The sequence below is a fragment of the Lathyrus oleraceus genome, chromosome 5 (genome assembly GCF_024323335.1).
Source record: "Lathyrus oleraceus cultivar Zhongwan6 chromosome 5, CAAS_Psat_ZW6_1.0, whole genome shotgun sequence".
Classification (NCBI taxonomy): domain Eukaryota; kingdom Viridiplantae; phylum Streptophyta; class Magnoliopsida; order Fabales; family Fabaceae; genus Lathyrus; species Lathyrus oleraceus.
The window spans coordinates 284,254,343-284,266,976 of record NC_066583.1 but is presented as its reverse complement, the minus strand read 5'-3'; the positions used below and the strand labels follow the sequence as shown (position 1 = coordinate 284,266,976).

The 12,634-nt window shown below is 35.9% G+C and overlaps 1 protein-coding gene across 1 annotated transcript; it reads left to right on the top strand.

Moving 5' to 3' along the window:
- Positions 1-7,298: 7,298 nt before the first annotated feature.
- On the top strand, positions 7,299-9,040 carry LOC127080221 (uncharacterized). The gene is made up of 2 exons (XM_051020549.1): positions 7,299-8,336; positions 8,873-9,040. The coding sequence occupies exons 1-2, from the start codon at positions 7,299-7,301 to the stop codon at positions 9,038-9,040; spliced, it is 1,206 nt and encodes a 401-aa protein (XP_050876506.1).
- The last annotated feature ends 3,594 nt before the right edge of the window (positions 9,041-12,634 follow it).

The following is a 12,634-nucleotide window of genomic DNA, read 5'->3' as shown; positions in this document are numbered from 1 at the left end:
TAATGTTGTTGAGATCCTTAGCCAACTTCAAGGAAGTTACCATAGGTCTTCATTTTTTAGGAAGACTTATGATAATTTTCTTGACATGATCAACTTTAGAATACCCTTTGTCCAGAACTTTAAGCCTTGCGACAAGCATCTGAAACCTTGGGAACATAGTCTCAACTTTTTCATCATCTTCCATTTTGAAAGCCTCATATTTTTGGATTAAGGCCAAGGCCTTTGTATCCTTTACTCGAGTGTTTCCCTCATGAGTCATTCTCAGGGAGTCAAAAATGGATTTGGAAGAATCCTTTTTTGTTATCTTCTCATACTCCGTATAAGAGATAACATTAAGTAGTATGGTTCTGGCCTTATGATAATTTTTGAAGTCTTTCTTCTGTTGATCAGACATAATACTTCTTGTTAAAATATTCCCTTCAGCATTTACTGGGTGAACATAGCCATCGACTACGAGATCCTAGAGATCAACATCATAACCAAGAAAGAAACTTTCTATTTTATCTTTCCAGTAGTCAAATTTTTCACCATAAAAAATAAGAGGTTTAGCACTGTAATGATCTCTATCATTATTATTAACAACATTAGCATCCGTCATTATATCTCACACAACTTGGTCAATACTGAACACTGTGAGGTGTTGATAAAACTTTTTATCACAATTAGAATTGGAGCTCTTATACCAATTGAAGGTATGAAAAACACAAGAAAGGGGGGGGGGTTAACTGGGATTTTAAAAGCAATTTTTTTCCAAAAGAAAAACACCACTAACAAGTTAATAACAAAGAGATAAAAACACAATGATTTTTATCCTGTTTTGCTTGAACTCAAAGTTAATCCACTCGACCCGACAAGGTGATTTTACCTTATACACAAGGACTTATTCCACTATAATCAACAGATTATAATAAACACAAAGAATAGCCTTCTTTGTCTTTTCAAGGATCCCACTACATCTTAGTCTCCTTAAGGACTCACAAAGAACAACATTCTTTGTCTTCTCAAGGATAACCTCCTTAAAGACTCAAACAAATAGTTTCAAGAAATATTTAGTGTGTTACAAGATGCTTCTACACAAGCAGATTTTACACAAATGACTAATAAACACTTAAAGAAATTTGTATACAAAGAATGATAACATTTCACAAAGAAAAATAGCTTGTCAAAATACTTGTGCAAATCAACGTTTTCTTCAAGTCTCCAATGCATGCTTATATAGAGTAAGCATGTGACTGTTGGAGGGTAAAATGGGGAAAGCTCATTTGAGAGATTGTCTATTGTTGGATTGGAAAAGAATGATACCACGTATTGTTCTTTCGCCCACAAATTCAGTGACATGTGTGATATATAGTACTATCATTGCCCATGAAATCAGGTAGTGGAAAGATTGTTCGATTTTTACCATGTACTATTTGATCACGTTCTCATTTTGATCTTATGTTCAAATTCATTGACTTATGATGAAAGATGATTGAAGCATGAAGTGAGGAAGTAAAGAGCTGAATTCATAAACTTCAGAACCTTGGGTCAGAACCTTGACAACGTCAGTAGTCTTCCTTGAGGTCTTCAGAATCTTCAGAGTTTCCAGAATCCTCTGTCAGAACCTTGATAATCGTCTATTTTAAGATCTTCAGAATTTTCAGCTACATAACACAACTTCAGAAGCTTGTCATTTTTCAGAAGTTTGGTGATCAGAGTCACGTCCAAAAGCAAAAACTGAGAGAACATTGCAGCAACAATATAGTGTCTCCTCGGAAGCTTTTGATGGGTGAAAATAACACCGAAGTAGAAAGACCATTGCAACAACAATATTGATGTATTTTAGAACTTCTAATGGTAGGCACACCCAAAAGCAAGATCTGAGAGAACATTGTTGTCATATCCCAAAATTCGCTCTACCCTTCACATTGATCATATAGGTCATTAACCCTAATCATTTGCATATCATTAAGCATTCATTTTCATAAGTATGGTTCAACACAAGAAGGAAGGTGACTTGAATTCATGGATTTGTGCTTGTACCTGGTGGATACTAGGGTTCATTAGCAATATGAGGTGGATCGGGCAATCAAACCTTAATCCTTTGGTTTATAACATTGGTAAATAGTTTTACTTGTCGCACAAATTATTTGATTTTAAGGCATTTGATCAGGCATGATCATGCCTTGATCATCAAGGTTTGCCATGAATTTTGTTAACCAGATGTCCATGTGGTTTCATGCCCTGTTGCACTCTTGAATACATATTCATTCAGGATCAACCGTTTGATTCTTGGTTACATGTTTCTTATTGCATTGATACATCAATTCATTCAGTTCATTCGAATATGGTATGATGTGATTTATAAATCTAGCTAGTTGGATTCATCAGTCCATTACATGTTGTCATTACAGTCAGCGTTGTGTCATAATATTTTTTCAATTAATTCTGGCTTCATGTTGATTTCAGCTTCAAGTTAATTTTTGGAGTTTAAATTTATCTTTGAGGTCAGATTTGTTTTTTTTTTGAAATTTTAATTTTAGGAATCATTTCGTTTTTCCAATTAACTCTAGGAGTTGCATTATTTTTAAAGTTGAGTTTGATTTTTGAGGCAACATTGATTTTTTTGAAGTTCAGATTGATTTTCGAGATTTTGATTAATTTTAGAAGTCATTTGCATCATTTTTAAAATTAAGCTTTCGATTTCGATTTAATTTTTAGAATCTTAATCATTATAGAATTTTCTTTCTTTTTCTTGATGGGCCATGGTTGTTAAAAATAATTAAGCCCATTCATCTTTTTTTTATATAAAAATCAACATTAACCCATGTTAAGCCCAAACCATTTCATATCCATTTTCATGGCAATTATCCAATCAAATTCATTACCCAATTCAAATCCATTTAGACCAATCATCCATTACCCAATTCAAATCCATTTCTAATCCACAAATCCAATTTTCATTATCAATTTTCAAATCCAATTTTCATTATCCATATCTAAATCCATATGTCCAATTACCCAAAGCCAAATATCAATTTCCAATTTTAGTTCATTAATCCAAGATTCATAAAATCATTTGTAATATCCATTTACCAAGCTAATTAAATCCAATTCAACACCCAATTTCAGCCCATGATTGAACCATAATCCATATACACATATCAATTCTTGTGTCTAATATCCAAATGAGAAAAAACTGCAGTGCAAGGCCCAAACGGTAACGAAACTGAAACACAACAGTCCAAAACGACAAGCCAAGGCCACCAAAAGCTGCAGAAAACGCAAGGCAATTGTAAACGGCAATAAGCCAACAGTGAAAACGCAGAACTCCAAAACTACAAACGCACACCACTACAATCAAGCCAAACGCATAAGTGAATGAAGCGCGGCTCAAAACGGCATCAAGCTAAATCCACCAAAAAAGAACCGTAAACGAGGACGAACAATACATCAACATCACCTGCATAAACGACAATGCAAACAACAATGAACGACAATTCCAAACTGAAACGACAATGAGCTGCAAAACATTCAAAACACAGCTAAAACTCAAATCAAAATGGCATACGTGAGCCAAAACGAAAGAAATGAAAATGGAAAACGCGAGCCAAAACGGAGAGTGAATAAATCAAAACGGAGACCTCAAACTCTATATAAACACAAGAATGAGGGTTGAAACTCTCTCCAATTTTTTCCAAATTTTTTTGCTACTTCTCTTATTTCTTCTGCTAACGCGACTTGATTCTTTGGATATTCTCTCGAATCTTCTTCCCCCCTCTCACTTGCATAACTCAACCATCTTCATCATTTGGCTCTCGTAATCTTCTTCAACTCAACTCTCACTGTCTTCTTCTGCCTTATCTCCACGAATCTCAACGTCGAACCACTACCGTGATTTCTCCATCGCCTGCAATTCTCAACATCTCACCATAATAGTTCTGCAACAACCACTTCACAACAAAACCTTTCACCGTAATCCACATCGAAGTGCCACATTTCCATCGATCCTGCGACTCAGAATCTTATAGCACCGACTTCCACACTTGTAAGTCATTCTCCACACGGAATCGCGACAACTTCGACGCATCTTCGACACTTCAAGTTGCAAGTCATCACGAAACGGAGACGCAGGCTTCATCATTCACCGAGAGCCGCGATATGTGACACATTACGTGAAGTGGCCTCCAACAGCTCGCGGCGCGGAGATGGCGACGACACGTGAAGAGGAGCCGGCGCGATTAGGATTGATGAGCGTCGTTCGTTTTCCCTTTTCTTTTCGTTCCTTGTTTCTGTAAGCTGATAGGATGAGGATGAATGAAGGATCCATTTTGGTCCTTCAGGTGTTGGGCTTATACACTTAAGCCCAAGCGATTGTTGCCTTGCACTCTATTGGTTGCCTGCGTACCCCTACGATTTGGGTCCAATTCCCATAATCCTAGGCCCATTCTGAAATTTTGGAATCATGTAGTTGTGTTAAGTAGTTAGTTATATAGGTTTAGGTAGTTAATTACAGGATTTTAGAATATTAATTAGGTAATAGTTAATTTTAGAATTTATTTTGATAATTATTAGAATATTAAGATTTCATTACAATTACTTTTAATACTTGTCTTGATTTTTGAATTTAATTTTGATAAATGTTTGTTGGTTTTTGAATTTTAATTAGTGACTGTTTTAATATTAGAGTTTTAGTTGGATATTAATAATTGCTTTTACTTTAGAATTTTATTTTTAATGTTAGATTTGTGTTGATATTAGAAGTTGGTTTAGCTTTAATTTTTGATATTGGTGTTGAATATTCTTTCATATTGTTTTTAATTCGATTAATCGTAACTTTTAATTTCTGCACTCTGACTTCTAACTTTTAATTTCTGCATTCTAATTTTTACTTTTAATTTTCGCACCTAACTCCTAACAATTTATTTTTTGTCATTTGCGTACTTTGCTTTATTTTTGCTTTATATCATATTGTATATTCATATCACTTTTCATCTCATCTTGAAAATGGACTTAAAATGGAATAGATCTAAAAAATGATAAAAAGATAATAAAACTTAAGCATGAAATGGACCATGGACCATGGACTTAGAGATTGTTATTAGGACCCTTTGCAATAGACCTCGGACAAACATTTGACCCGAGCACGAAAGAAGCATTCAAGAATTAAGAAGAATTGTAATACTTTATGCACTTTCTAGCTTATGACACAATGTACACACAAGACTTTCTCTTGGGCTACCTGACAATGAGATCTTTTATTTCATGCAATCCCTTGTAATTTTCATGTATCCCCCATTCCCTTTTGGATGTATGTTTTTACTCATTTTCTTTATTAGTGCTTGATAGTTATCCCTTAGACATTAGGAACACTTACTATTTCACAACCAATAAGCAAACCCTTGATCCAAGTTCAAGCGATCTTTTCTAAAATCAAACTCAAAAAACACAATAAGATACAATTAGGATTGTATGTCACGAGTCTTAAGTGGTAAAAAAGGGATGAGAGTGGAGCTTTCATACACTCGTTCTGAATGCTTTGAACATAAAACGTTTGACTTGGTAGGTCGAGGTGTTCACCTTTATCCATAGTCTTTAGTGCAATCCGAAGTCAAGAACACCTTTCTTTCAAAACCTAAAAACAACATCAACTCATTCAAACCTTTTGTTTGGGCCTTAGGGCATCACATTGAAGATCCTTTTTCAAGGTATAAAATCAACAAAACAAACAACATTTTATACCCACGAACTACAGGGATCTGATTTCTTACTTCAACAAGTGGGCATACGTAGGCACAAGGACCCAAATCCTTGGCGAGCACACTAATTTAAAATCTACCCCCACTCTGCAAACCGTTAGCAAGCAAGCATTTTGATGACAACACCCATTTAAGCACAAATATCCTAGATGGTTCCAATGGAGTACCATGGATGTGAGGGATGTTAATACATTCCCATTGCATAACCGACTTCTGAACTTGTTCGTGGTTGCGATGACCACTCTTTGGGGTTTTCTCGATATTTTCCCTTTCCTTTGGAATAAATAAAAACCGATGGTGACTCTATATTTTTCGCGTAGCGACAACTGGCGACTCTAATATGGAGATCTCTCCCTAAGCAAGTCAAGCCTAATCTAGGTTATGTTCCTCGCGTGTGTGGGTGTTTATTCTTTTGATTGCTTGCCTTATTTATCGCCTTTTGCTTTAAATTTCATAATATCTGTTACATGAGTCTATGGTTCTATGGTATTGATGGATACTACTTTGATTGCAAGAAGCCTTGTGGGAAAGGCTCTCTACCTGAGTCTAGAGTGGAAACTTGAGATGGGAGAGGTTGAGTAGTATGGGCCACTGAGAAGCTTTTCTCGTAAGGGTCAATATGAGAACCTCACTTAGAGTAGATTATTTTGGCGTTGTTGACGACCGTCAAGCTTTTGGCATAAGCGATCAATATTTTAAGTAGAATCAATGACTCTAAGGACCTTTGTAGAACATTGAACCTTTGACCAATTAAGATTGATGGTCTCATAGTGTGGGTTGCCGGGAAGCTTTTCTCGCGATGGTCGGTACGAAGATCTCACTCAAAGTAGACTTTCTTGATGGAGTTGTCGATCAACATGCTTTTACCGTAAGAGGCGAACAGTCAAGGAAGTCCATAACTTTAAGACCCTTATCTAGAACCCAATGTCAATAGTCATGTAGTACGGGTCCCCGAGAAGCTTTTCTCGTGAGGGTCGGTACAAAGATCTCACCCAGAATAGACTCATTTAATGGAGTTGATGACTAGCATGCTTTTGCCATAAGCAGCAAACAGTCAAATGAATCAATGACTTTGGGTTTCCTATTTAAAACCTTATGCTACAACCGGTGAGATCCCTAATATGGAAAGCAATAAGTGTTATCCTACATCCATATCTCGAGCCTGTGATATTATGCATGTTTGTGTGTTCGACTTGTGAAAGCCATGCTTATGAACCGTATCATCCATGCATTCATACATTCATGCATCATAGGCATAAAAAACAAAAAAAACAAAGCTCTTAGTATCAAGTGTTTATTACAGGAAACTATAAATAATTTTGACAAAGAAATCATGAATCCTATTCTCAAAAAAAGCCATTCACCTTCAGGTACAAGGAACCCCGACTAGAGAGCTTGAGAGCTTTGAGTTCCAAGATAGCACTTGTCAAGTACAAATGGTATGCTGCTTATGGAAACATTCTGGACCTATTGAACGAGAATGTGGATTATGAAGCTCTTACTACTTTTGCTCAATATTATGAAATCCTGCTGCGTTGCTTCACCTTTCCAGATTTCCAGATGGCTCATACTTTGGAAGAGTTTGAGAGGATCCTGAATTGCTCTATCAAATGTCATAACCCATTCCCAAAGATTGAAGAAGACTTCATTATGCCCAAGTTATCAACAGTGTTTGGAATTGATGTAGGCGAACTAGCCGACAGTTGGGCTCTAAAAGGGGTTGACAAAGGAATCACGAGGAAGTTTTTGGAAGGTCATTCCTGGAAATTTGCTAAAGAAAAGAAATGGGAATCTTGTATTATGGTCTTGGAATTATTGATCTATGGGATTGTCCTATTCCCAAACATCGACAACTTTATAGATCGTTCAGCAATAGAGGTTTTCTTATCTGGCAACCCAGTGTCATTCCTCTTGGTAGACTTCTACCACACTTTCCATACTCGCCACGAGAAGAAGGGTGGAACTTTCATGTGTTATGATATGTTGTTTCATATGTGGATGAAAGCTCATATGCCGCAAAAGGGTCCTTTTGTATCCAAAGATCTCCCATGGTGTCAAAAATTTGCATCACTCTTTGCCAGTACTATCCAGTGGTACAAAAGGGAGTGGGAAACCCAAGACATCGTCCTCAGATATGGAGGATTTCCAAACGCACCCTTGGTAGGTACACATGGGTGTATCAACTACAATCATGTGTTATGCATGAGGCAATTTGGACATGCAATGAATGGTCCTCCTAGAGATGAAGACTTGGTTCCTTTTATCGTCAATGGTGTTTATCCTCTTAAACCTACTGTGAGGAAAGTGAGAAAAGCATGGACAAAGATTGTCATAAGCGGTCCAAAGCTTGGGAAGAAGAATGTCATCGCCAAAGAGTCGTATATGCAATGGGCAAAAGAAAGAGCCCGAATAGTCAAGATCCCTCTCAACTTTGAATCCTCATGTCTCCCTAAAGTACCAGGACCCAAGCCAATCTTACAAGAAGACGTTGATAAACTTACTAGTAAGGTTAGCGAACTTGAACTAGAGAACACTCTCTTGCGACTCCAGCTCATCAAGGAGAAGCAAAAAGGTGATGACTTGGAAGACAAAGGCAAGGTAGTAAGAACATTGTATAAAAGTAGCAAGAGAAGGGTTAGGTAAGAGAAAGGAAATAAAGAATGGATTGGTGGTGCACTCCTGGGAGCAAGTTCAGAGCTTAACATTCGTAACGATGAGTTGGACCGATCCTGGCATGTTGTCTGAGACTTGGGAAGGACTCTAGAACTGACTAACATGGACAAGAAAAATGAAAAAGAAGACTATGAAGCTAAAATCGGTGAGCTGAGAAAGACCATCAACCAAGATCACGCTTCCCGTGAGAAACTGGAGAAAGATAAGATACACTGAGCTTACCTTCATGAGAAGTTCCAACTAGGAAGGGCGCATGAGAAAATCCAGAGTATGAAGGCTAGAATTATTGATTAAGCTTATCAAGAGATGAGGACAACTGTTTGTATTGGGAAGACGCTTATCGGAAGACCGAAGGAGCTATAGATGAGAGAGATACCATAATCAGAAACTTGCAAGGGCTCTACACTGAATGGAGGGACAAGTATGCTAATATGACAATCCTGACCAACTATGCTCTCCAGGATTTCCCCGACATGATGAAAGAGGCTGATCTGATCATATATCCAGATAACACTTCTCACAAAGTCTACAACTTTGTGAAGTTCTGCAAGAAGACTATGATCGAGCTAATTACAGATGTTGAAGCTCTTCGCAAGTCTCAATGGGTCACATTCCAAGTCAATTTGTAGTTTGTGTTTGTTCAATGCAAAGATGATTGTCTCTTTAATTTGCTTGTACTTGTTATGTTCCAAAAAGAAGATGAATGAATGAATGAGGTTTTATGATTCCACCTTATGTGTGCTTTTATTTTTTATTGCAACGCCAATTTCGTGAATTATTTCTCGCAATAAATAACACAACAACTAAGAGCTTTGCCAAAAAAATATGATAATAATAAAACCAAAGCATGCATCATTCTGTAGGACATAAAAGCAAAACAAGAAACTTACCACTTAACCTTTTTCCTTCTAGAAACAGCAAACTGACTTCTCAACATCGTTACAATACCCGAAGCAAGCAAAAAACACTCATGGACCAACTCGAGCAGAACCGGAGTGCTTTAAGAGAAGAAGTGTTCGGTATGCATGCCCAAATGAGGCAACTGATGAAGACCATCCAGGTTGTGGCCAGGGGCCAAGAAGCTATTGTAGCGGTAAATTCATGACCATTAAGCTATAGATAAACTTAACAATGATAAAACTAGAGTCGCCACCGCGCTTTTATTGTTTCCAAAGGAAAAGGGGAAAAATGAAGAAAAAAAACCAAAGATAATAAGTTTTCAAATAAAAACTAATAAAATGCCAAATATTACATGTAAGGGGGTTAATTACACAAAGGGAAGGTGTTAGCACCCAAAGTATCATAGGTACTCCTAGGGAGCCCTTTTTTATGTGTGTATGTGTTTTGGTATAAAATGATGTTTGCAATAAATAGAGTGTGAGAATGAGAAAAGAATTCATTAATTATATTTTTGTGTTTGACAAGACCTTCAGACTTGTGCCTACGTACCAACATAAAATGAGGGATCAAAACCTCGTAGTTCATGGTATCAATTTCAAAATGAGTGGATTGCTTTTAGTCAAAATTTAAGTTTAAGAAAGGCACAAAGGGCCTAAAAGAGTTTGAATGAGTGTTAGTTCTTTTTGTCTTTTGAAATTTGAAGTCAATATGGTTAAGTTCATTTATAAGTTTGATTTAAGAAAGAGTTTAAAAATGCAATGACATAAGTCCAAGGTTTCTAATTTGCAATAAAGTCTAAGTTTAGAAATCACAAGCAAAGAAGTTTTTTGAAAAGAGGGAGATATTTGAAATCTAAGAAGTGGGGGGAGATTGAGAGACTAATCCTAAGCAAAAATTTAAAAGTTAAGAGATGAAAAGATCTGACCAATGGGATGCAATCCAATAGACAAGAATGTCATATAGAAACTCACTTTTCCTTTGGATTTTAAATCAAGCAACAACAATACACAAATAGCAAGATGAAGAGCAAGACATCAAATAAATATAGCCACATCCAAGCAAGCAACTTCACAACCTTCTTCATAATCTTCCCCATGTATCAGATGACGTACTCCTTGAATGGCTCAAAATAATGCATTAGACACAGGTTCAAAGTAACATCTTCCTCAAGACCATGTTGCAGATGAACTCACAAGTACTTTAACACTTGTATCAGATGAAAGCTTACATCACAATGACTTGGTTTTAAAATTTTGGTATTGGCCAAGTCCTTTTGCAAAGGGAATGTTGCCTAATTCCAAGTCCAAGGCTCAAATCAAATCCAACAGTCCACACAAACATTTTCTAGGGGTTTTTGTTGTTTATTAAGTATTTTAAGGTCAAAAGACCACAAACACAAACAAAATACATAAGCAAGTATATAGTCACAATATATGGCTCAAGTGAGCAAAGTGAAAATGACATAAACATCAACAAGTCAAATGATATGTATAATGGAAAATGATAAAAGGTTTGAATTTAAAGTGCATAAGAGTAAATGGCTTGAAATTAAAAGTTAGTCAAATGTTATTTAATTAGAAGTTAGTGGGATTTTGCTTTTTAATTGTTTAAGTCATTCTTTGGAGAACACTCAATCCTCTATTCACAAGCATGGATCCTTGAACCAAGACATCTTCCAAAGGAAGGAAAAAAGGCCAAGTTTCTATATAATACCATGAAAGGGGGGAGACTTACAATCTCACTTACTATAATGTTATGCCTTTGTGTCAAAATTTAGTGCTATGCTAAGCAATCATAATTGGACTTATGTAGAAGTCACAACTATCTAGGCCAGGCAATAGAAATTTTGGTGTTAATGTATATTAGAGATATGGTATAATGAACCATACTCCTAAAACATACCACACACAAAAAGAATATGATCAAAGGGTGGATCTAATCTCATCCATACTTGTATTGGTTCAAGAAACCAATTAGCCTTAGGATATTGAGATGTTACTGGCCAATGAGAGGAGTGGGATAGAAAGTGATTGAAGATAAAGAGGGAGGGGAAATAAGACAAACACAAATTGGTCATGGGAAGAATTTTATCAAATTAAAATCATTCATTCATTTCGAGAGATGAAATGTACATTTCATCAATTCTCTAAATCCAATTATTTTAATCCAACAAAAGTCAAATCAACCTTGACCAAGGCACAAACACAATAGTCAAACTTCACAACTCAATAAGAATGGCTCAACACAATTTATTCACAATTAAACAAATAAAAAATCAATTTAAAATACATTAAATTAAATTATGTTTGATCAAAAACCTAAAACCTCTTTAAAACACCAAATAAATGGCTAAGATATTTATCATAGGTCAAACAAATTCAAAGGACATTGAAGAAAATTTTTCATTATTTTTAAAAAGTCAGAAGTATTTTTAAACAATTAAAAATATGCACAAAAACAATTAAATCATGAAAAATATCAATATTGATCCAAAAAATAATTTTAAATCAGAAAATGAAAGAGAAAAATATTTGAATTTTTTTGGTGAAAGTCCCATATTTTTTGGACCAATAATGAAATTAATATAAATTAATGAAAATAAAGCAAATAAAATGAAAATTCAGAAATTCAAAAATGCGTGGACCATCTGATCTCCCTCATTAATTGAGGTGGCATATCAGATGGTCTAAAGCGCGCGTTCTATGTGTTCCTTAGTCAAATGAGATGCACACGTGGTGATCAAAAACAACGCTCAAGATTAAAACAATTTGAATGGATCTTATGGCTAAGATGCTTCCAACACATCGTCGGAGCCAGAGTTCCGGTCTTCTTCTCCGGTGGACCTCACAAGACTGGTCCACCTTCAACCATCACCAAAATGAAAAAGCAAGACATGGATTTAAAGAAAAAATGCCCAGGAGGTCGAATCTGGCCTCAATTTTATCCAATTCCAAGTATATGAAAAAATAAAGGGAGTTGAATTTTAAGGATCATGAACTGAGTTGCTTCGATTTGACCTCAAAGCAACTCAATATTATTGCCTACATTGGTAGGACTTTAGACAACCAAAAATCAACAAGAATAATGGAGAAATAAGAGAGAATCGAAAAGGAGAAGTTTCTGAAAATTCACCTTCGAGTTGATCCAATTTCACTTGATCTTGATCTGGATTTGATTGCTTTCTCCTCCTCTTGCTTGCAGGAACCAAATGGAATGAAAAGGGAAGTGAATTCTGGAGTTTGAACTTCCAAACAGAAGGTGAAGTTCAAGCTCGATTTTAAGAGAAATCTCAGAAAATTCTATGGCAGTGAGGGTTTGTATAG